Source organism: Erithacus rubecula (assembly GCF_903797595.1).
Source record: "Erithacus rubecula genome assembly, chromosome: 6".
Classification (NCBI taxonomy): domain Eukaryota; kingdom Metazoa; phylum Chordata; class Aves; order Passeriformes; family Muscicapidae; genus Erithacus; species Erithacus rubecula.
The window spans coordinates 13,570,456-13,596,662 of NC_136688.1; the positions used below are offsets into that span (position 1 = coordinate 13,570,456).

Consider the following 26,207-nt stretch of genomic DNA (forward strand, 5'->3'; position numbering starts at 1 on the left):
TAAAAGGACTGATATTACAGCCTTTATCAAAATTATGTGCAAGCCATACTTATATGACTTTCCTGCCTTCTCGCAGCTATGGGACAGGAACGGGCAGGGGACCCAGAAATCTTGTATTTTCTTCTATGATTAGAGATGTTCTTCTAGGAAATAGTGAAGACACAAAATGCCTTTGCAGGGGTTAGGGACAGTATCAAGAACAGGAATGTTGTTTGATGTGTGAAGTATGTCTTCTTTTTTCTCTCTGGTGTCAAATGACAGGACCTGAGGGAAAGGCCTGAAGTTTTGTCAGGGGAGGTTTAGGTTGGATGTTCAAAAAAGGTTCTTCCCCCAGAGGGTGGCTGGGCACTGGAATAGACTCCCCAGGGATGTGGTTACAGCATCAAGCCTGGCAGAGTTCAGGAAGCATTTGGACAGTGCTCTCAAGCACACAATGTGATTCTTGGAAATGGTCCTGTACAGGGCCAGGAGTTGGACTTTGATGATCCTTGTGGATCCCTTCTGGCACAGCGTGTTCTGTGTTTAATTAGTTTGATCTTTAAATTTCTTGAAATTCTGTGTAGGGTAATGTCTGGGCATGTACCTTCTGACACCTTCCTCCAAATAATTTCACAGTGATTGTCTGTTTGATGATTAACCTGTGGCAGTAAGTTTCCTAATGATAGGAAATTCCTGGAATTTTATCAGACTTGTTTCAGCTATTTCTCATTTGTGATAATCAGCAACCCTTTTCAAATTGTCTCTTGATTATTTTATAGTGCTTGTACATGCAAGCTAGCCTTGAAATGTCAGTGGTTCTCCAGCATATCATAATATTTACCTGTCACTCAACTGTAAAAAATGTCAGGTTTCTCTTAGATTCCAATCTTTTGTTTAAATGGTTCAAATATTCCAAATCCAGTCTCTTTCCCATTCTTGTCTGTTGGTAAACAATTTCATTATATTAGATGAGCTTTTCACTGACATAACACCTTTCTGACCATTTCTTTACAAAAGTGTCTCAGTCACCAAGTCACATAGTCAGTTAATGAGAAAAAGGGGTGCAATTCAGATTGTGCCAGATGTTCTGACCCCTAGATTGTGCTTTCTCCTTTGAGCATGTTCTACAGGAAGACCTGTGCTCAGTTTAGCTAACAGAATCATTGCTCCCTTTTCTGAACTGGAATGCTTTATGTAATGCTGCTTTTCTTCCCTCAACTACATGCTGGAATTAAATTTTAAGCAGTACATTTCCATGTAGTGTGCATAGGTACATGTGTTTGGTGGAGGTTGTTCTTTGAGAACAGGAAAATTTTTCTTTCCAAATTCACCCTTACTTGATTCTCATTTCTCACGTTCTCTTATTTGACTTACATCACATTTTTCTGGAGAAACTTTCTAACCCTCCTCCTCAAGTTTAATGCTTCCTTGGTGGTTTGTGGTCATTTAGCCCCAGTTTCTCACCTGTCCTGAGAGATTTCAGATAGCAGTCCCTGAGTCAGTAACACAGAGAAAGAAGCCTTGATCTTGATGTGAGTTCACGCCCTGGGGGCTCCTGTTCTGAATCTCCAGCATATTTCTGCAAAGTTTTTGGTGATACTTGATGATTTTAGGTACCTCAACTTACTGCCTCTTTATCCCCACAATTTTGTTCTAAGTTTTTTGGGGAAAATATTCCCTTCTTCCCTCATCATCAGTTCTCTTGTAAAATCCTGTGTACTAATCCCTTTTCTTGTACTGCGATTATCCTTTGGTAAGTTAGTTGTGAAAGTTGTAGAATGTATGGTATATAGATTCTGTTTGATCCATCTTTTGTCCTAGCAACAGGATCTTCAAACTGTGCACTCTTTTGCTGAGGTAAGAGGGTATAGTTGCAGCCAAAGGAGCTCAGGTTGTGGTCTTGTCAGATCTTATAAGACAAGTATGGCCTATTGTGATCACTACTGTGGTAGAATATCTCCAGGGAAAAATATAGATGCCCTATGAAATGATGATGCACTAGTTTCTGTTTCTGCTTTCAAATAAAAATTGATTCTCTGAGTTTAGAGTATATATGTGATGCTGAATTTGCACATCTTGAGAGCAATCAAGCAATTTGATCACTTCATTCCATGTTAAAGCTCCATAGTATTTTTGTGAGGCTAGAGGACTTAACTGAAGACTTGTACGCAAGAGTGACATAAAGAACTAGTCTTACTTGTCTGGATTTTTCTGTTTTTAAAAAATTTTGAAAGTGTTGAGAACTCATTTGTCCTAGTTAAATCCATTGGGGGAAGTTAAATTTTCAGCACTCTGAGAGAATAAACTATTTAGTAATTTAGATGCCTAAATACCTAAAATTGATTTTTTCAACATCTGTTTTTGATAATGTCAGTCATCACTCACTGGCTTTCTTGAGGTAGTTACAAGCATGGATATTTTTTGTCACATTCATGTATTTTCCTGCAACATGATGATGTTTACCCAGGGAAGTAGTTGTGTCACCCTCCTGGAGACATTTAAAAGATGAGAAGATGTGGCACCTGGGAATATGGTTTAGTAGTGGGTTTGGCAGTGCAGGGTTGATGGATGGACTCCGTGATCTTAGGGGTCTTTTCCAGCCTAAAAGATGGTATGATATGACTTCTTTTGTTTACTTTTAGTAAGAAGCAAGATTACATGTTTACTCTGTTAAAACTTCAACATTTACTGGAATTTATCCTTTAGGCAGCATTTTCTTATTTTAAAAGTAGCACATGAAACATAAAGGAAAACCCAATGGCTCAATTATGTGTAACTTCATAACCAGAAAATCAGGAGGAGTATGCTAAGTATTTTTGACTTTCATATCACCTGTTACACACACTCCAGCACTCCTAAAACCTTTTCTTTGCATCTCTGAAGGGTGCAGAGAATTAATATATGTCCTGTCCTCATTATGCTTGGACTCTGCTACAGAACCCTATGTGTGATTTTACTTGTTCTTGTGTCAGCAGACTGACACATCTGTCACATGTGTGAGTTCATTTAGAAACAATACTGTGTTGTAGTAGCACTAACAGAATTTTGTGATTGTTTGGAATGGGCTGTGTTGCTTTTTGAAATTCCTTTTCATATGGAAGTTAAAGCATTGTGGAATGTGGAAACTGAAGCTCTACAAAACTTTTATCACTAATGCAAGTTCATGAAGCCATGATGAAATATTGGCTAAAAATTGCCTCCAGAGGTCTGTTACATACTTTTTGTATTACTGATTTTGAGATTTCTGCAGAGTAAAGCTTTTAGCTATTGTTGGACTGAAAAACACCTGAAAGATGAGATTCTGATATCACTTTGAGGGAGGTATGCAGCTTTCACAATTTAAAATAAAAAGCAGCCTGTCTTGTTACATTGCTATATATATAAAATGAAACATATTACTCGAGGGCTTTTTTCCTGACCCAGTGCATGTACTTAGACAATATTCAGCTTTTTACACCAAAGAAGCAAAATAAAACTGTATCTTAAGATTTAATGGTAACAAGCATCTCTCCTGAAAACAGTAAATTAGGCAGCAGCAATTGCTAGACAAGGTCTCAGTTACTTCAGATACTGTCACCACGTGTGATTTCTTTATTTTCCTAAGTGAATGTCCTATGATTTAGAGAAACAGAGAACTTCATAGAACTGGTATGTTCTTGTCTCTATTGATATTAATGCCATGCTGCAGTCTAGTTGGAACTGCAAAGCTTCTTTCTTTTGGCATGGTTCATCACAAGTAATTTAAGGCTTTATTTACTTGCTATATGAAATTACCTACTTTGTAACTGTGTCAAGAAGAGCCATAGCTACATAAAGAACTTTGGTTTATAAATACACAAATCAATATATGCAATCAAGGTGCCTCATAAAAGTCCAGTGACTTGATGCTTAACTGGTTTATGACAAAGCAAGGGATCGTATAAGAAGTTTAACATCCCATAGTAATAATCAAGATGATCACACCACTTAGCATGTTCCAATTAAAAACCACTCTTCTGCTTTATAATTCAGGCAGGATGACTTGTGTGAAGTACTGTGAGTGAGGGAGAGCTCAGAACAGAATCCCAGCCCATGGACCTGAGCTCTTGACTGAATGTTGCAAATCAAGTTCATATTGTGTCTTCTATGAAATCTGGAATTTCTTTGGGATTCCTTAAGGAAATAAATAATTGAATAAGAGACTGCCATGCAGATTAGCTTACTGCATATCCCTGGAAGTAGCAGCGCATAAACTGATTATTCTGGTATATAAATCTGGTAAGGATTACACTTCTAAGATATTTTTGTTCTTGCAGATGAGGATATATCTATTTGCTTTTCAACACATTTCCCATGTATACAGTATTACATTTGGTTGATTTTGTGAATAATTTCCAGTTCATCAGAGGCTTTGTCTTAATAATTCATATCCCTTAGTCTTAAAAATGAGTTTATATATCAGAGCAACAGGTTGTATACTTCCTTCACCCTGCACAAGAATTTGAGAGATTAATTATGAGCTGTAGGACCAGAAATGAAGCTCCAATGCACTCTATTACCATTTAATTTAGGGGTTACTCAGGACTTTTAAGGTAGTCAATGTGCAATCCTTACTAAATTTTAGTTCTGAAAAGTCATCTGGTATTTGTGGAGTTCAGCCTCACTCCTGCAGAGTCTGAGTGGTTGTATATGCCAGCTGTTTGCTCAGTGAAAAACTATACTTTCAGTGGAGCTCATTCCTTTGATGGTAGGACTTTGCCATTTAAAAGCTAACACAAGATTATTTTTTTTTCAATGAAATGTGGTTTCTTTCTTACGGAATTTTTTGTTTACATCTCTAAATATGCAATTTTCAGATCTTCAAACTCTTATAATGAATGTTTTGTGTAGATCTTGACTGAATTGAATTCTATGTCTGTCTCCACAATTGCACTCAAAGTTTGCTGGCAAGTTTGAGAATCAAAGATAAACATCGCTAATGACATGAATAATCTGTCTTTCAAAAATAAATCCATGAAACTGCAGCAGAGTATGCAGTTGAGTATGTAAGGTAGATTTCCATTTTATTTCCAGCCTCTGATGAGGATCTGTTTTGAAATTTCTGTGTGTATCAATATTATTAATATTCCACTATTATATAGGGCATGAAAATTCAATGTAAAAGATTACTCTTTATACTGTGACTTTTCACATTAATAATCTATTAGTTGGTTTTGGTAATTTTATTATTATTATTTTATTATTATGTACTATGCTAATTTGACATGCCTACTCAATTTAAATGCACATCAAAAGACTAGGGAAATAGTATTTAAGTATAAAGATAAAACAACCATGTACGTGTTGTGGAAGGAACAGAAACCCTGACAGGGCCTCCCTGGAAAATCTCCCCTTAGATAAGAAATTGCTTACTTAGAATGACTAATACTAGAAATATTTCACCCCTTTTGCAAACCCTGCTTTATCTCTTTGTGATTTAATTGGTCCATTTTTCGATCCCTTAGGTGGCTGGTCACTTTATACCTACAATCCTTAGTAGCTGGTTAGTTCTAATCCCCTGTTTTATTGTTCTGTTTCCAAGGGACTCTTGACTCTACAAAAGCCCCCTTAGTACCTTATGTGTTCAGATTGCTGCCTGGATCCCTTTGTGGAACACATGAAGTGTCTGCGAACCTCTGTGCAGCTTTCTCAATCTCTTTTCTCCTCTGGCCAAGAAGGTACTTTGCAAGCTGAGCAGAAATCACAATGAGAGCTGATGGCCTAGACTCTAGGCATTGCTTGCATCCAAGTACCTTGTGGCTGAAGTCTGCTTGAGACACCAAGAAAAGCTGTTCCTACAGGACATCTTATCCAGACTTGGTGTGGCAGCTCAGGGCAAACCCCAAGCCCTAGCAGTCAAACACTTCTAGTGATTCTTGAATTTTCATTTTGATCTAGTTTGTGCAATGCTATTTTTATTTAAACTTGGTGAGCTTCTGATTGGGGTGAAATGTGTCTAAATCTAAAACACAGATTTTCAAGACTTCACTTCTTCAGTTTTTCCACTTCTTGCTTTGATTTCTTGTTTTCTTTTTTATTATTGTATTCAGAAAACAATGAAACCAAATGTCTTTCTTCCCACTTCCTTACAAAATGTTATATAGACTTTTAAGGTATAAGTGGAAATATTTTATAGTGTGCTAGCAAGAGATCAATTTCTTTTTTCTTCTCCTCTTGCAGAAAACAAATGCAATGTTCCTGTCAGCAACACTACCTATTATTCATCTTGATTTAGTAAAAAAGAAATTTTTTATTACAACAATTCAGAATTTCTTCACTGCTCAGTAAACTCATCTCATGGAAATTCAAATGGGTACTATTGGCAGTTGTTTTTATAAAGTAGTGAGGCAGAACAGTGGATCAGAGTATAAAGTACATTTCCTTTGGGAGGAGAGAAAAGATATGTACATATACAAATGCTCTAAATTAGCCACTGCCATTCAGAGAAGAGATACCAAAAATGTCAGCTCACTGCTCAGCTGTAGTCAAAGCTGAGCAGAGTAGTGAGATCCTTTGGGAAAGGCATTGAGAACAAGATGATAAATATTATTACAGTACTGTATAAATTCATGATGTTCTGGCATCTTGAATCCTGTGTGTGCTTCTGGTCTGCCCATCTTACAAACTGAAAAGATCACATGGAGAACTTCAGTGCAAGAGGGGATGTGGTAGAACAGAACTTCTTCAGGTTGTAGGAGTTTGATTCCAAGAGGCAAGGTGCAGGCACATTTGGAATTTTATATTCAAATTAAATCCCACTATTTCTTCCTAATTACCCAAGAGTAGCATGTGTCTACTCTTTTAGAATGTAGTCTAAATAGTTTCATGTTTAACATTAGAAGATGTTGTGTCATAAATTACACAGGGGTTTCTTATTAAAAGAATGACAAATGGGATACTGCTGCCAGCATTTTGTATGTTTAAGTGCTCCTAAGAATAGAGTTGCAAAAGGAAATAGTGGAGCTTTTCTGTTCTGCACCATGTTTCTTCTTTCTATTTCCTTGTGGAAATGAGCAGGGTGAGCCTGGATGGTGAAGTTGGGAATGGGTATAGATAAAATTGTTTCTTTGATTCTCATGAGTGTTATAAATTACTCACCACAATCAGGTAGGTCAATCAATAAGGCAATTTATTAAGCCATTAATAAGGAATGGACAAGCAGCGCTGGCGACATGGGAGTCTGCTCTCCACCAACACACCCGTCCCACCTTGGGTCACTGCCCCTCCTGTTAGCAGTTTCTTGGTGGGCTGTGACATGCCCGCTGTGCTGGGGTACAAGTCTGAGCAAGTCCTACCACGTTGGCTAGGACTCAAGTGACAGTGACTACAAGCCCCCACCAGGTCTGGATGAGGCACGAACATGTTCTCAGGTTACACTCCAAGCAAGCAGGTAAAGCAGTAACAAGTCTGTTCATGTTTGCATGATCCCGCCTTTTCCTTATACGTGAAAAGTGGGCAATTTATTACTTTAATGGCAAAATAATAAAAGATACATATAAACAAAAAGCCAACAATTCACACCAAAGTGATTTAAACAAATATAATGAAATAATTATATTTTCATGTCCCTCATGTCCATGCTTTACTTTGAGTTCAGTACTCTTGTTTATATTGATCCCATGGTGTATTTCCATGATGACACGAATCACTATGCAACATCTCACGTGGTTAAAAAGCACATTTGATTTTGGCTTTTTCCCCACAGTTTTCTGGATTCACAATTACCTATTATCATTCACCAGCTTACCATCTATCTGCAATTTAATTTCGTGTTTGACGTATGCATCTTGTTTCTAATTGCCCTGGTTTTCTGTGGGAGGCTTCCTGTGTGTTCAGAATAAAGCTTCCTTTTATTCAATCCGTTTAAACGCTATCCCTTTTGTTTCATCACAACTTCTTATGAGCTGCAATCCTGATTCCACTAAGTCCACAATTCTTCCTAAATTCAATTTCTATAATCTATAATTTTTAAAGCCTTACTTATTACATAGACATCCGAAGGCTAATAAGATGCAACAAAGGGTTGCGGCTTTTTAGAAATACTTGGAGAGATGGCTTTCTGCCTTTCTGAGATTCCAAAGACTATTGCTTAATGGCTGCAAGATAATTAATTTTACATTAGGCCATGCACTCTATGCAAATGGTATCTGTATTAATAAAAAATGGTGGGATCCAATGACCTTGCTATGCTGTGAGCTGTCTCACTAAGTCTCTTGATCTATGGAAATGTTTGCTGCATTTGTGGTTCTGCACCCCACAAGCTGGCTGTTATCTCAGCAATTTGGAGAACAACTTAGATTTCTTTTCAATGCTATAACAACATGAATAAATAGATAGTCAGAATCTTTGCACAGTGTATTCCAAAGATGAATGTTTTATTATTGAAGTATGAAGGCTTTGAGGAAATAATGAAAGTGAATCCTTACAATAAGAAAATTGTTTCCATCTTGTAAGCAAGTTTAGACTGGGGCCTTTTCTTATAAAAAGAAGTGAAAGTAGCTATAGTAAAAGACCCTACAATGGAATGTCTCCTGTAATTCCATCCCAGTGACTGTCTTTTATTGCAGAGCATCTTTATTTAAAGAAAATGAAGATAAAAATCTTGGCGTTCTTGCTTAAAAATAAATCCTGTGTTAAGTGTACCTTGTAGAAATTATAGGTTTGAAATCCTTTATGTTCTTTTGCACAAGTGAAAGCTATCCTGCTCTTGACCAAAAAGGTTCTTAGCTTCACTATGTGATTTTTTGCTCTATGTTTTCCACTTAGGGTTCTAATTTTCAATTAAATATTTTAGACAAAGTACGAACAATACAAATGCTAAAGTTATTCCATGCATGTAAAAAAGAAAAAAAAATAGAGTGAGAGAAAAACTAAAGTTGTCTAGATCCTGCCTTTACAGCCCTTACAAATCCAGTTAGTGGTAACAGTGTTGTGTCTTGCAACGTGGGAAAGTAGAGGCATCCTATAAATTCTGTAATACTTCTGCAAAATGCATTTAAAATTATATACAAACAGAATATAAGCAAAGTGATATTTCTCTAAAATAACAAATAGAAAATTATTTAATAATAAAAATAATAAAAAAGAGAAAATATCTTTCATATGAATGTGGGTATTTATAATACTCAAAATTCAAAAGTATAGAACTGTGTTATTTTTTGACTGATGCTTCTGATGTTAATTGGCAGAGCTGCCTAGAATGTTTCACAAACAATACATTTCATGTGCATATGAAGGGAGAAAATTTGCATTTTCCTATAATTATTTACATGTATGTTTAGGTATGTGTGCATTTGCTTTCATAAATATATGACAAATCCTATTTTTGTGGTTGCTTTTACTTACAAACAGTTTTTCATATTGACATGGGTGGCTTTATACAGAATGTATTACCTCAGGCAGGCAAAATCTTTGCCTGGCACCTTTCCTTCTGCCCCCAGTGCTTTTCCTCCTGCATTCTTCCAGTTCACTTTCAGCCAGAACAGAAGGTATTTTTGAAGTGCCACATAAAGAAAGAATTTTTGTGATTCCTTCACAGAGATTAGTCTGGAAAAGTTGTGGTAAAAAGGATTTGACAGAAATATGTGTACATGAATGTTGCTGACTTTCTTGTCCTTGTTTGAGTATTTCAGTTTATACTTCACACTGAAGTGATCAGCCATTAGCAACTGGAGTGATAACTTACTTGAGGTGTGCAGGATCTGCTACAACCTGGTCTGGATTAACTTCCTTGGCCTTAAATAGACACTTGTGTTTTGAAGACAGCTGAAAGCTTAGTTAAAATTTAAGTAAGTGGTTTCACAGCTGAAACGTGGTGTGGTTGAATGATCTCCTGCTGCTGAAGGTGGAGCTGATACAGCTGTTAGAGAGCCCTGACTTTTCACAGCTTTCACAAAAGTCTTCTTTTGGCACTTGTGTTCCTGCCTCAGTGTGCTGGGCTCTTTGCTTGGTTGGGTTGGGGTCCATCTCCTCAAGCATGTGCAGGGGCACACAGAGTGGTCAGAGCTGTCTTGGCAGCCTGGTCATTGTGCTTATTTCAGCAATTTCTTACTCATTTCATGTCCTCATTTCCTCCAATGGAAATGGTTGTTTTCCCACTGTACTGGGGAGTTTCTGCGTGTGCTCTGGGATCAGCGTGCTCAGACCAGTGTTTTGATGCAGGCAGGTTTTTTTGCTCTCTGTAGGATGCATTGGAGCTTATAACAGGATGTGCAACTAACCAGCTACTGGAAACTATTTTGTAGTGAATTAACTTCACTTCTAATGTGATTGTTATCTCTCTAAGGCCATATAGTATTGAAATGAATTCTGTCACTGCCAAGATAAACTTTGATTAAGCTGCTTCTGAACAAAGTGGAAGTAACTATAATACTTGGCTTCTACAACTGCATGTGCTGTGTAAAACCAGGAGAGCTGAAGTATCAGAGATGATGTATCCTTCCATCCCTCATCTCTGCTTGCAGGAAGAATAAATAAAGTAGAAAGGAAATGAGCGGTAGACATTTGATTCTTCCTTTTTTTTTTTTTTTTTTTTAAGAAGATAGAAGATTGATATCCTTAATTTTCTGTAAAATCTTCAGTATTTGAGGATTTCGGAAGAATGACAAATTCTAGGGAGAAAGCAGAATCTTGGATTGCCCTTCTTTTATGGGGGGTGGGGGGGAAGGCTCAATAAGCTAACTGATCTTGTGGCTTTACCATAAAACATGAAATAGATGCAGCAACAATCCTGAGTAATAGAAATGCTGATGTTGAAGGCTGTTTGCCAAGAATTCATAAACAACTTGTCCGTAAGGAAGGAATGGTGCTGCTGTTGTAACTGTTCATCAATAGTGGTAGCTGTTCTTGAAGTAATTCAGGTGAATGAGAGTTAGGTCAAGGAATTCTGTCCTCAGTAAGCTTTTTCTTTTAATCTTTTCATCTTTGATCACGAGCTCATTTTGTGTATATTATATAGCGAATGGCAGTCAGAGAGAGGGATGACTTCAGTCAGACTTAATGGTGAAAGTTTTGTTCCTGAGCATGGCAGTTCATTTGTTTACATCTTATACATGTGTGGATAAAAAACTAAAAATTACTATTGTTTTCATTTGCTAGTCTCTTTTTTGTGCTTTTCATTTCCAGTTACAAGAGAAATAGTCAAAATAAGACAACTTTGGACTTTTTTGTCTTGGCTCTGCCCTCTTTGGTGCTTTGGAATGATGCTGTTTGTTACTTCTTTCACTTGCTGTTCAGGGTTCTTCTCTGCCAATTTTGTTGCTGTCTAGTCAGTATTTACCATAACATTAAAGCAAAAGCAGGCTCTGTCTGATGTGCTTGAATGGAATTTTTGGAAAGCAATGTGTTTATGAAAGCAGTTCTTTGCAAATTAGTCACAATCTCCTTTGAGTTTAAGCAGAGCATGAGCCCACTTTCCATGTTCCCTTCCCATTGTGAGCACACAAGTGTTCCAAAGAATGAGCTCCTGTGAGGGCACATAAAACCCAGGAAAACTTACTATTGAGAGATTCCTAAGGATTTTTCATCTGAATGAAAAGAGTTTTGTACCTTGGCAGGAAATCAATGCTTTCTCATTCTTATTAGGTCTGTAGCAACATAAACTATAGACATCCCTACACCAGGGAAAACTTCATTTTAAGTTCCCATCATTGCAGCCATATTGCTGCTAAGAAATTGTGGAATTCCTTATGCAGATAAGGTTCCCTTAGTCCTCCTTGTGCTAGTAGCATCAGGATATCTCATGAAGGGTAGGTTCCCATGTTCAGATTTGTTGGTGACTTTTAAAATTATATCAGCTTTGAAAAAAACTGACTTCTGTTTACAAAGTGTTACTGTGGGATAGCTGCTCTGTCAATGCTAAATCTTTTGATATTTACAGCATCTATACATCTGCAGAAATGCTAAATAGTGATTTACATTGTCAGAGTCCTAGAAAAACACAGCAGACTTATCCTCTCCTGTGTATTTTGGAAAAATATATCTTGTAGCACTAGGAAATCTTTATTTATACTTGAAGTGCTGAGAAGGTAATAGACTAATTTTAGTAATTGTGTAGGAATGTTCTTGTGGACACAGAGGGGCCTATCAAAAGGCATTCTCATTATAGTTTGAATGCAAACAAAAGTATTCAAGGAAAGTATTGAAAGGAAAGCTAATGTCAATTAAAAGTAGGAAGAGGAGGGAGAGATTATGGAGAGGGTGTCTCTTTTAAAAGAAAGTATTATTCAGCTTCAGCTGCTGTAAAATGCTTCCTTGGAGGATAGCGTTATACTTCTTGTGTCTCACCCAGGAGCCTGAGCACCATGAGAACAAAGCAGCAAAGAATCAGCCTTTGGTACAGCTTCCTTAAAGATGAAGAAGAGAACAGGCAGCCCTTCAAGAAGCTGAAGAGAATTACTAAGCAGAGCTAGGGACCAACATAAACTAACAAGTATAAATTCAAGCCCCAGTTTATCAGTTGAAGCCAGGCACATATGAGAGTGTGTGTGTTTCTTGCTAAAAGCAAAGAGTGAGAGGCTGATATATTGCTTTGGTGCTATTTAAGAGAAAATAGTTGTAATCCATATAATTTTGCTGTCAAATGCATTTGAAAAATGGAAAACATGTTGCATATATGTTCTGCAAACAGTTATCAATAGTGTTCAAGAAGTATTTGGTTTAGTGGATTCCTTAGAATGCACCATTCAAGTCTTACATGTGTCTTGAATTATCTTGAAATTGGCTGTTCTGTACTGTGGCAGAATAAGAGCATTACAAAGGTTAATTGTAGCCTGTTGAAGCCTGTGGTGCTGCTGTTCTCAATGGAGAGATTCTTGGAGGGTTTAGTTTAGTCTGGAAAAACAAGTATTTTGCTTGTGCTATAGAGGCACTACCACTCTGTGATCTACAGAAGGCTAGACTTAGTCTGTAGTCCTTTGAACACTCTGATGCACTGGTAAAAAGCTTAAGCAAATCCTAATTCCAGGAAAGCATAGCTTTTACCTCTCAGCATATAGATATCAGCCTGATGATTGCAGTTGCATGAAATGAAGGCTACAAAGAAGGCTTCCAAATTCTGATTATTATGTCAATTATCTGTTTTGTGGTTTAAAGAAAATTTCATTGCATTTATTGATTCCACTGAAAAAAATTGTAAAGGTACCAGTGCAAAAGTGTGAAATATTCAGGCCTTCTCTGTGCAATCCTATATGAAGAAAGCTCCTTGTAATTGTGGGAAGAAGGGGAAAGATTTGGGGTCAGGTAGCTCATCACCTGTAACTGGTGCTTTACAAGAACAAAAAGGTAGCAGAAGAGTGAAGTGCAGGAGCTGTGGCAAATTTGGCTTGGGGCAGTTGGAGTTGCTGAATGAAAGCAAAATATGGCCTGTTAGTCTGGGAGCCTCTTTGGAGCTCGATGGTATACAATTGGTGCTCTAAAAATGTGAAATGTTACTATGTGCTATTAGAGAAGGAGTCAGTTTAACATGAGCTTAACATGAGTTTAACACAAGCAGTTGTGACAACTGAACTGTGTAGTTAAAGGGTGGGCTGGTAGGGCCCCTCTTACTTAGCTTGTATTTATGATCATTAGTGTTGGTGATGGACAGTTATGTAAAGGTTAATCTTCACAGCAGATATTTTTCCCTGATAATTTTCTTTATAGTTTTTTCTCGCAGCCATGGTTTGCCTCCTCACCAATTTTTTTTCTGTTTTTGAATCTAAATCTATTGTTGCCATGCACATATTGGGTTTTTTAACTGAAGCAGCTGACTCCCATGCCAAGCCCCCAGCACACAGTCATTGCAGCATTCTGGTTATCCCACTGGATTTCAAATGCCACATAAGCTCACTGAAGAGCTCACTGGATCTTGTAAATTTTTTTTTTCCTTTTCCCCTCCCCACTTAGAGCATGATGAGTGTGGCAGTGGGCAGCACAACTGTGATGAGAATGCAATCTGCACTAACACCATCAGGGGACACAGCTGCACCTGCAAACCTGGGTACGTGGGCAACGGGACCATCTGCCGAGGTAAGTCTGTTATTGTAAAGACACCATAAACTTGTCAGGCTTCATTAATATTTGCTAACAGTCAGCTGCATTCTGGTAACTTGTCATGGCTGCATTCTGGTAACTTGTCATGGCTGGATTTTTCAATGATTTGTTTTAAGAAATCTTTTGGCAAATTGACATGGTGGAAATTGATTTGTGCATGACTTCTTAGGAAGAAGGAAATATTTTTGGAATGCAAGTAGACAAGAACTTTATATTTGCTGCACTGAATACTATCATTTGAGCTGGTATAATTCAGCTTTTGAATGGTGTTCATGTTTTATAAAATGTGGATGGTATGTGCTGTCACCTTTCATTTTACGTTTTAATAAGATACATTTTAAATTCAGATAATTGTATTTTATGCTAGCATCATGTGGTTGTTATTTGACTGCTTGCATCAGAATAATGACTTTTAAACATATACATCTTTAAATGTGTATTTTGAAGACTTCTCAGTAAACAAGAAATAATGATAGCCAGCCATGCTTTCTGTGAAGCATTCATTTATGGCATGACATTTATTTGGGGTTGGTTTTATGTTTTTCTTTCGGTAGAGAAAGAGAAGCAAATATCTCATAGCAATACAAAGGAGGGTTGGATTTGTGAGGGCTCTCTCTTTAAGTACTACTGAGTTGTAACACATTAATTTATAAATTATATTTGTCTCATAAAAAGGTTTATTTTATCTTTTCTGGGTGTTCATACTTCGTAAACAGAATTATGGTAATAGAAAACTAAATTTTAGGGGGTTTTTGTGGAAATTACAACAATTGAAACTGAGGAATGTACTGGATAGAACGTTCTGTACAATTTGGGACACAGTGGATTGAATATTAATTGTTCAGACTTTCATAAACTGGCTAAACAATTCCTTAAAGGACAGTGAGCTTTGATGTCATTCCTGTTTCAAGCTGAAGTCTTTCACCAAGATTGTCCTGTCAGCTGCTGAATTAGCAACCATCAGATTGGTTTTGATATGACTCTTATCTGGGTACTTTCCACCAGTGCCAGAATGTCTCTGCACTTAAAACTAAAATGCTTTGTTAAGGATTGAATAAAGAATAGAAAAAATGTACTAGAAGTGCTGAGCAAGTTAAACCTTGGCCTGTCTGTATTGAAGACCAACAGGTGATACCAGGGAGAAGCTCACTGCAGTATATTTTTGGTCCTTGATTACAGTAAATATGAATTGCAGTGAAGACAACTTGAGTTTCAGAGAACAGCCTGACTGTAATATTTTATTATTATTGTTGTTATTATTATTACATTAATTCTAATAATTACATTTATTTGAAACTAGGATGTTTGGATTAGCTAATAAAATCTATGTTTTCACACTGTTTTTCTTCATTTGCATGCCTTTAATGTGCCAGAAACTCAAAGTGAAACTCCTACTGCATATTTATTAATCTAGTAATGTTGTAGTAATGAAATGGCACTAGACAAAGGTGATAATGTTTTTACTCTCAAAGTTTTGTTGAAACCTCAGCTACTACAATGTATATTTTTCATATATAGAAATATTGCATATTCTATATGTATATTTAGTATGTGTTGATTTGCACATGCAGGTGTAGATACAGTTGCCTTTTTGAGATAGATGTGCATGGAAATAGAGGGAAATATGTTGTCTTCTGACTAGGAAGCATATATTGGAAGGATAACTGGAGATTATGGAAAGGGGTTTGCAGTCTAATAATTATTGAAGTCACTAAGTACAAGAGTAATCCAGCGCTGCTGGAATAGTCATTACTGCTAGTAAGCTAATATTAGAATCATCTGCATTTTAGCAAATTATAAAACACACAATATAAAGTACTGGTTTGATTTTCTGAGCCAGTGGTTTGTGGTTACATGAGGTTTTCACAAGTTTGGATGCTAAATGAAAAAATGTCCCCATTTTGCCCATGATAGCAGAAACACCACTTCTGCCTCTTTTTTTACTAAGTTCAACAGTGATGTGTCATCAGTTACCTGCCACAGCATTTCCTTGCACAAATGCTGGGGCTGGCACAAGGAAAGAGGTGTGAGCATGTCAGGTCAACTATAAACTGCTGTTGGCTTATAGTATTTTAGGGCTTTATCTTCAGGCAATACAGATTGGAAAAACATAGATAAAAGTCAAGGTGATATGTTTGTTGTAATACCATCCGAAGATAAGAGGTTTCTATTCTCCTTGAGACATCTGCAAGTGCTTTATAAATGTTTAAATGTTATGGATGTGTACACACACAAAACAGTGGATCCAACTATACTAAAATAATACATCTTTGTGGTTCAGTAGGAAATCTTATTAATACTGTTCAGCAAAACCATAAGGAGAAAATTGATGATTTTATGATGAGAGAAAAGGACTGGCTTTGTGCATGATTCTGCATTCCATCTCAGCAATCTATTTTAGCAGTGTTATAAAAAGTAAAATCAGAGTAATGATCATCTTTGGCTTTAGTGAGTAACACATAGATAGTCTTTATAAAAAACCCAGGTTACTGTTCTTTTTTCTTTTGCAGTTGAATTAAATTGTATTGTGGGCTATTGGCAAATACATCTCAATTATTCTGGCAGGAATTTGTGTTGTTTGCAATTTTTGTAAAAAGCGTGGAGAAATAAAAAGGAACAGAAATAATATAGACATGAATAGAATTATTGCTGGGAATTTATGAGAAATAGCAAACAAAACCCAAATACTGAAGAGAAAATAGAGTATTAAAAACCTCCAAAACCCTGTATAATCAGGCTGTCACACATCTTGACTAGCAAAAGATCTTGTGCATAAGGAATTGCATTATTGTAAATGTAGTACACTGGCCTATACAATTAAAGACTGAATTGTGTCAAAGATGTAGAATGGTCATGGAGGAGGGTGGTGCAGAAAGGGCACAGACCAAGATTTGAAGGCACTCCAGCATTAAAAGAGATATTGCCATAGTTTAAGTGACACAAAAAATGGAAAGAGAAGTGGAGACCAATGGAACAAAAACTTTACAACACATATTTATGTATATATAGACAGTGAGACAATAAACTAGTGACAAATAAGATTTCATGTGGATACTCTCAATTTCACTGTAAGAAGCAAACTTTAACATCTCAGGCAGACACTGAAATTTGGGTAATAGATGAGAGTAGAATGTACCTTTGGTGAGCTGAAATGGTAAGGCAGGAAAACACTGTGTCCATCACCATCAGTAAAATGGGCAGAAAAATGGACCCAGAAGTAGGTAGATTATATATTAGAATTTCTTCAGAAAATACTAAGTAAACCAGAGACATCCATTCTGAAAGAAATTACAGCATCAAAATCAGAGGACAGAGGTATAATTACTTGAATGGAGAGGAATTCTGAATCTATAGATGTGTTAAATTGCTCTTTTCTTTGAAGGAAACTTTGGAAAAAATAAAAAGAAGTAAGAGTAATTTGGGATGCAAAATGTTATAGGTGGGTAGTGGATGACATGTCATGCCCTTTTGCTTGAATTCTCTAGATGAATTATGGAATTCACAGGTGAAGGTAGAATAAGGACAATTGGAGCAATTTCACTAAACTTCAGGATAGGATGTAATAGTGTATCATTAAGGCTGCACTTCAAGTGGAGGGGAAAGGTGATAAAAATTGGTTTGGCAACTGAATGTTCTTGTTAAAAAAAGTTGTGGTGGGCAAATGGTGTCTACTTGGTACAGCATGGTACTTTGAAGTGTGCCTGTCAGGATGGGCCTCACAGGAAATCAATGTTTAATGGCAGTAGTTAGAGGAAAGAAGTTTCTGTTTCCTAGGACAACCAGGTTTATGAATAACCCGTCACCCATAGACAGTGTGTGTGAACATAAAATGCTGTCATCTATGAAATGAAGAAAACTCACTGTCATGGCTTCAGCTGAAGAACCAGGGGTAGTGAATACAGATATAAATACCATTTTTAGACCTTAGAGGCTGTTGGTCTGTTTTATGTTGCAGTGTTTCTGTGTGTAATCTTGACAGAGCTTGACTCTTGGAGGCTGGAAAATATATTGGGGGAAAATGTTTTTCTGTGCTTTTTGTCTTGATAAATTCTAGTTCCAGTTCTGCTTGACAGCCTTGCACCGCATGCTGTGGGAGTGACATGTTGAAGTAATATGTGCCATTTGTTTAAAACTTAGAAGCCTTTGTGCCCCACAGTCTCCTCTGCCTCAGTGAGAGGGGAGGCAGAGAACACTTGCTGTGGTATGTACAGTCCAACAGCTTAACAGAGTTTATTGTGGATCTTGTGCCATTTACCACAGACTAAAACGCCAAACTAAAGAACCAAGGAAGCATGATAAAGCTCCTTAAAATAATTGATAGCATTTGGGATTAAATGCCTTAAGTAAGTGCCTGTCCATCATATTTTACCAGGAACAATGTGCAAGTTGCCATCCAGCTTTTTTTTTTCTTTTCAATTAGTTGTTTTCTTTTGTACAAGGAGATTTAGATGTAGTATACAAGCCTTGTCCTAACTTGGTATTTTGTTGCAAATGTTTGCTTTAAAACATAAATTCTGCCCACTGACATTCTTATATACCATCAGTAAGATAGAAGTGGCCTTGAACATATTCAGATGCTAAACAGGAGCAATTCTTCAGAAACATGGACGAGGTGTGTTTGCTAATCTTTCTCGTGTAGCTTTGTCATGGAGAATGAACAGAAGTCTAGCACTTAATCAAGTGCAAATACTGTTCTAACAGGTATATTTAGTGTGCTATTAACATCTCATTTAGTGGTTTCTACTGAGGTGTAGATTTATTGGAATGATTAAATGAGGTGGATTTAGTTACAATCATACATTGTAAAGCAGATGTGTGCAATATGACTGATGCCTTGGCAGAAAAACGTCAGGTATTGTGAAATAAAAATCAAAACACTGTTTATTCTAATTGATATTTAGGCTGTATAATGGCTTATTTCTGCCAAGACATAGACTGTGATTATTTTTTCCCTGTTAAGTTTTTCTGCGGCATCACACAGAAAACACTTGAGGGATTACAGCTCAATATATAGTGGAGTCTTAAAGACTAGAGCTGTTATTTCTAAGTGACTCAATCCTGGTGTAATGTGGAAGTTTGGTTTCTTAATTGCATGGTGGGTCCTTATGTATTTTTGCTTTGGGATGTATATTTAGGGATGGGCTTGTTACTGGTGGATTACTGGCCATTTCAGGAATAAACTATTTGGGCCCTTATATAAAAAGCAACCAGATTTTGAACAATTACTCTTATTTTTTATATGGTAGTGTAGATAATCATAGGGAATCTTTATTTATAATACATCTAGAATGTTTCCTGACAACAAGAATACATCTCAGGCTTAACAGTTGCTTCTGTTTGATGTTGATCAGTAAAGTTGACCTTCTTTACACTGTTTTAATTACAAATTATAATTGTATGGACATGTTGTTTTAGCCAATGGCACTCTGAGAGCTGTCTTGCATGGCCATTTTCTGTTTCAAAGCAGGTGTTTTTATATTTCTTAGTCTGAAATATATTTAATAATCTGAAAGATGTGTCCATGAAACAAGTTGTAAATATGTAGGCAGTATAGTGATGGTGTAGTAAACAGATGATTAAAGATAAAATAATTTTTATGTGTTATAGAATTTCTACTGATAAGAAAAATACGCAAGAGTATTTTTAGTGAGAGCTAAAGAAGGGAAAAAAACTCTCTTTGGTTATTTCTGTACTGAATCGTCTGCTTTAATGTGTCCCTTTTACATTGACATCAGCAGAGCTAAGGTAGATTAACTTTAAATGTCTGCAATGGGAGACAGTCAGACATGCTAATATCTTGATATTAAAGCTTATCAGATCACTCTAAGGTAACTAACTGCCACTTAGGTGTATTTTTTTTGCATGTCTGTTGGGAGTGGAGTTGAAAGCCTTTACAAAGCATTGGAGTGAGTTATGACTAAAATGTAGGCCAAGACAGAAAGAAACAAGTATGATTTTCCCATAGCCTTGGATTTTTTGTGGCTATAAGACTTTGAATGGTTGGTATATCTTATTATGGCTTTAATTGATATTCTGGTGTGATATTCACCAGTCTCATGAAAGAATAAGTGAGTTTTGACTCATGTTGAGATTTTTATCTTCATTCTTCAGTCTTGAGCTTTGTCTATTTTTTAATAGCTAACAAATCACTGCAAAAGCAGGCAGGTGCATTCAAGTGCATTTTGGTGTCACATGGCACATGAGGAAAATGCCATGGCAAGTGTAAGACGCTGGGATAGTTGCACTTTTTGGGTGAGGTATTCTAGATATAATTGAATAATTTTAAACCAGTGTTTATTAGTACAGCAGTGCAGTTAGAATTATTATAATTTTTTTCGTTGTAAAACTAGCATAACTGGATGCAGACTCAAGACAGTATTATTGATGCCACTAAATTTTCTGTACTCCTAAATCCACTGTATTAATAAAAATGAAAGTTTGAAATTTTAAAATGAGAATCTTTGTATTTTTGTTCATTATTAGATATTTATCAAATGTGGTACAGTCATTGTAATGACTATGTTTGTATTTGGATTTTGAGTTATATGAACTCACTTAGTAAATTTGCCACATACTTTTAAAACTCCTTCAGTTCTAGAGTTGTTCTTTGTTTTATTGCATAGATTTAGTTGTGTGAGGTGTTGAAATTCAGATGTCATTAGTTTTGTATGTGTTGGGATTGTGTGACCAGGCCTTGGAAGTGAGAGGGGCTGCTCCTCATCTGTTTGTACTCCTGGAGAGGAGGAGATAAAGCCTGGGAAGGACAATGGATGGGGGAAAGATTTATTAAGATTTATTTTATTTCTCATTATCCTTTGATTTTGTTAGTAATAAATTCAGTTAATATCTGCAGGTTGAGTCTATTTTACCCATAAAGATATTCAGAGAGTGATATCTCTCTCAGTCATGATCTCAATCCATGAACCCTTGGTTCTATTTTCTCTCCCCTGTCCAGAGAGGCAGTGACAGAGCAGCTCTGGTGTGGTGCTTCTCAGCCTACTGCATTGTATTGAGAGCTATGCTCTGCACATCTACCAATGTGCAGCCCAATTTTACAGCCTCTCTGAGGGCACAGGGCATCCTGGTGCTTGGAGCCTATTCTGTGCGTGAGAATGTTCAAGGTGATTTAGAATGCACAGCTGTGGAAATAGCTCATTTAAATCCCATGATTCATGTAACTTGTCAGAATCCAGATCCTGATCTCTTTGCTGTCACAGATTTCTCTCACCACTGTAGATTTATAACTAATTTAAAAGGAGTGTAGCAGTGATTTGTGCTTGTTGAAGAAGTGGTCCAGTCCAGAGAACTGTTGTATCTGTATGAAAGGAAGGAAAAGCTGTAGTTAGGTGAAATATTTTGGAACTTAATCTGACAGGTTTTTCTGCCTGAGTAAGTGCAAGGGGCTCAGCTTATGGGTACTTGTTAGGGTTGCTAGGTTCAGGTGCTAAAGTGTCAAGTCTCTTGTTGACTCAGTTGTTTATTGTCTCCTATTGCTTTGGTTTGCATTCATTGCTTTCAGGTCACCTGTTCACTCTGGGACCATGGCCCTGTGTAGCATGCACAGAAGAATTGCTGAGTGATGACAAGTTAACAGATATATTTATCACAATCTCCTGGCCAGTAAAACTGGGCTGTGTAGAAGCATGAGATTGTTTCAGTATTCATTGCTTTCTCTTTTAAGAGTGTAGTTAATAAAAACAAAAGTGTGAAGGTATTACTTTATGATTAATTTCTGTTCCATATATTGTATACTCATTTTCTACACTGTTTTTGAGATAATCTTAGTCAATAACTCCTGTTTGAGCAGATATATCTTCTCCCAGGTTGCTGTCACCAAAGCATTGAGGAGCCCAGTTTGGAGCCTCCTGAAGTAAAATGCAGCTTTCTGATGCTACTGGAATGGTTCATTTGTGTTATATATGCTAATACTTTTTTTTTTTTTTCTTTCTGTAGCATTGAAGTCTAAAATTACCAATCATTAGCCCTCAAGCACATCCTCTATTGAAAGAACTCATTCTCTGTGCTCTACTGCTTTTTTGACTGGAGAACAACAGTCACCATGGACAGTGGTCTGGTCAGCAATGCTGACTGCCCTAAGCTTGTAATCCTTATGAGTGAAACCCTGACTGCTTATCTCTGTGACTCTCTGGCCTGCTCTGTGAGCATCACATGCAGTTATTTGGAACAAAGTACATATTTTTTGATGGTGGCTGAAAAAAAATCAGTTAATTAAGAGCATCTTGAAATATGTCATTGCACAAAGCTGATTGAGGCATGGGCTCAGCTCAGAGTAGCGATCGGAGCACAGTAGCAATAGCAGTGCTGTTTCCTCTCTTGTGAAATCAGTTACAGTGAGCACCCATTTCAGGATTCATGTTTATGGAATAAGCACATTAAAAGACAAGGAGATGCCAAATAACATGAAACTATTTCTACTCCCTGTAGAACATAACCTAACAATTTTGAAAACTGAATATAAATATCTTATTCAAATGTAAAATAAGGGCTTTGCAGTTGTTGGTTTTGACAACAGTTTTTGGTAACACTGTAGTGGCACCCCAATGCCAAAGAAAGTAGCTTTTCACACAACACATAATTAATCTGGAGAGTCCTTGGTCACAGGTTGGTGAGGATGGTAGACAGAAAAACTGCTGTATGTAGGAAGAACAGCCCAAATGGGGAGGGCAAGATATTTGGTTTGAGAAGTGTAAAAGATGGGTAATCTTTATTCACCAGATTATTTATTCACCTTGCCCTGTTCTTCCCCTTGATGTTTGTTATCCCCTAGCGATAACCTTACTGGTTTAACTGGGTAATAGCGTGGCTATAAAATTATAAAAAATGGGCAGGTTTGATGGTGTGCCAGAGATACCCTTTAATCCACATGGTCTGAGAAGCAGTATCCAAAAGAAATGTTATTCCAAGGACAGGCAGTGACCAAAGGCCAGGGGATAGTGATTGAGTTCATAATACATAGGGAATACCTGAGGCCTAAGGTCCAGTCCTGAAGGACCTGATCCCTTATATGTCAGAGGTCTCAAACCAACGGACAATCAGGGCTAGGAGTAAGATTTACTTTGGAATGAGCAAATTAGCGTCTTCACAGTGCCCAGTTTGCCAGGGTCTCAGGTTTATGTCTCCTATTTAATTTGGTTCAATTACCACAGGATGCTGAGCTGATAGGTCCTCTGGAATAACCTGATTGATTTTTATGTTCTTTTAGATGAAATTATTATTAGAGCAATCTCTTTTGGGTGAGGATAATACTTATGTGTGTTCAGTTTGCATTTTTTGGGGGGCTATTCCTTGCCACAGTAGTTGAATAGACATCATCCAGAAAACTCTTTTCTGCATCCTCTTCCTAGTAATTTCCCCACTACAATACGTCAAAGTAAAACTATTAAGTGATTTGTCAAATGCGACATCCATGATACCTGATCCAGGATTCAGACTGTGTTCCAAGTCTGATAAGTCTGTTTTGAAACCACTGGGCTGTTATTTCTCCACAAAAAATATCAAAACCGTATTTTAAATACCTAAAGAATCAAACAGAAACACTCCAAAATCAAGCACTTGAGAATACATAAGATTGAGCTTACCTATTCAGTAACATACAGTGCATATGGTCCATGCTAATAAAATTGCAGGTGTTGTGGGGATTTTGGTCCCTCTACCTCATTCAGTACAGACACTTAAATCAGTGAAGGAGATGAACTCCTGAAAATATGTGTTCTGTGTTTCTTATTTTTATTGTTTGTTGTGTAACCCTATTTCTATTAGTTACTGTCTGAGTATTTGTACTGAATTTAAGATGTTAACCAAGTCCTTTAGAAACCAGTATAAACTGTTTTTATCAAATGCTTGCAATAGAGTGAAGAAATACTTTGTCTGCCCTTGCATGAGCTCTGTGGTGCAGTGCAGTGATTTAGTTATTTGAGCAATAGTCCAGGTTTTCAGGTCTCTCATCCTCACATTTTTCCATGACTTGAGGAATACGATATTATTCTGTGATTTTTACATTGGAGGAAGATGTGCAGAAAAGGGGCTCAGTCCCAGGTTCCAGGTGAGTGTATTACAGTTGACTTTCCTTTCTGCTGCTCCTGAAGACCTCGTTGTCTTCCCATTCCCTCTGTTCCTCAGCTGGATCTTTCTTCTCTTTATTTGTCCTCTCCTGGCTCAAGAACCATTGTGAAACATCATGAGTGCTCTAAGATTAATAGTATGTAATTAAGCATTTACAAACTGAGTTTTTTCATGAACATAGCAAAAGGCATATCCTTCAAATCTCTTGTGCCAGAGTAGGGGTCCTGAGCCAGTTAAAAAAAAAAAAAAAAAATTAAAAAAACTACCTGTTACTTATATTGAGAAATACATGGATTTTTTTTTTTCTATAGTGCAGCTTCTGGTAGATATCCATCAGAGGAAAAAACTTATTACAAACCGTTTACTTGACCACATTACTGAAAATGGTATTTTATAGTAATAAAGCTTGGATTGCCCTGCGTGTAGGTATGGCTCACTTTGTGTGAGTTACATTAGTTGGCTTGATAGTTTTGAAGATTGCATTTATTTTTTGAACACTGGGAATGGCAAATTTGGAAGCCATGCAGGATGTTTGATGGGATGATTTGCATCTTTTTATCTGGAAAGATTCTCCAGTTCAGCTGTTTCACAGTGGTGCTGGTGTTTTAGCCTCTGCAACATGCTGGAAAGTTGAGGCACCCCTGTGTGTGTATGGAGTTCTTACCTAAAGTGCTCAACAATAAAAATAATGAATGTGGCTGTGTTAAGTGAGCATATGCTAAGTACAAGACTAACGACAAGTTTAAACTCTGTACTCAGAATGGTACCTGAAAGAAATGTTGCAGTGAAAAACAATCTATCCTGGAACCTACTAAAAAACAACAAATGATGCTTTGAAGATTGTATCATCAAAATGAATTATTAGGTGAATTCAGTACACAAATGACAAGAATAATGTGAATTAGAATAGCTCAGAACACATTATGTGCAGAGATAATTAGAAGTTAAAGTAAATGAAGCAGAAGTGGGAATTGAAAGAGTCTTGCTTTTCAACATAATTTAAAATTCAGTCATCCAAGAGTAAAAATGAACAATCTCTATGTCATGAAACCTAAGAGTTTTTATGCAAGTTTTCCTGAAAGGCCAGAGCTGTGTGACCTGTGTTGTTATTCTGTCAATAAATACTCAAACAACTTAGTGTGTCAGCTTGATAGTGCTTGCAATTTTCCCAGACCCCTTCCAACCCCATTTTTTGGTTGTCACCCTGAGGGAAATTGTCAATCTTGATTTTTGCAGTTGAACTTTAAAACTCTTTAGTTATATTACTTTATTATACACAGGCACATCAAGCAGAGTTTGAAATTTTAAAATTAAGTAAAATTCAGAAATTTACCTTTTGTCTTTCAAACATGTGAAAGCAGTACGCATCCATACCTTTGTGCATGTCCATCTTACCTGTCTTCTTCTGTAGTCTTTTAATTATGTTGCAACCTTGAGGGTATACATTATATAGGGATGCATTTGCTGCCGTTGATGAACAGTCTGAATAACTGTTCTCAACAGTCACTTGTACTATTAAAAAGTCTCCACCCATTCCCTTGAGTGTAGCATTTCACAGTGTCTGACGGCTTTGTGAAGGAGCTGCTACTAGTGGAAAGCCCTGGGATGGAAAAAAATGGCAGCTGGGTGTGGAGCTGCTGGAACACTTGCAGAGTTTAAGTAGGCAATATCCATTCCCTTGCATTAATTGTAATGGTTTACTGATGCTCATTAATATGCCACTTTTATTACTGAGAAACGTGGTTGTACTTTTTCCTGACAGCCATTATTCCTCCCATTGAACTGAACAAAGGAAACAGTAGTTGTCTGATATTGCTATGACATACGTTATTTCCCAATAAAAGATGGAAGCAGTCAAATCAGTCCTGCATGCAAAATGCAGTGTTCCCTTAGCCTTCAGAGAGAGGCAAGTAAGGCAGTCGTTAATGTGGTAATTTTACACCTGACTGAGCAAGGTATGTGTCTAACTAAAAGTAAGTGATTGACTCCAATGAGAGTGTGTACGTAATTAGGCACTTAGTTTTTCAGTTTCATGCTGAATATGCTTTGCTGTGTTTATATCATACATAGAATAAACACAGACAAGAAGCATTCAT

General features: G+C 36.9%; 1 protein-coding gene across 5 annotated transcripts in view; it reads left to right on the plus strand.

The window, feature by feature from the left end:
- The window catches only part of NELL1 (neural EGFL like 1), a 281,122-nt gene that overhangs the window by 154,302 nt on the left and 100,613 nt on the right, over nt 1-26,207 (plus strand). For all 5 annotated transcript variants that reach the window (XM_079310083.1, XM_079310084.1, XM_079310086.1 and 2 more), the window contains exon 14: nt 13,882-14,004. In XM_079310083.1, the coding sequence (XP_079166209.1) occupies nt 13,882-14,004 (123 nt within the window). The remainder of the gene's footprint in view (nt 1-13,881; nt 14,005-26,207) is intronic.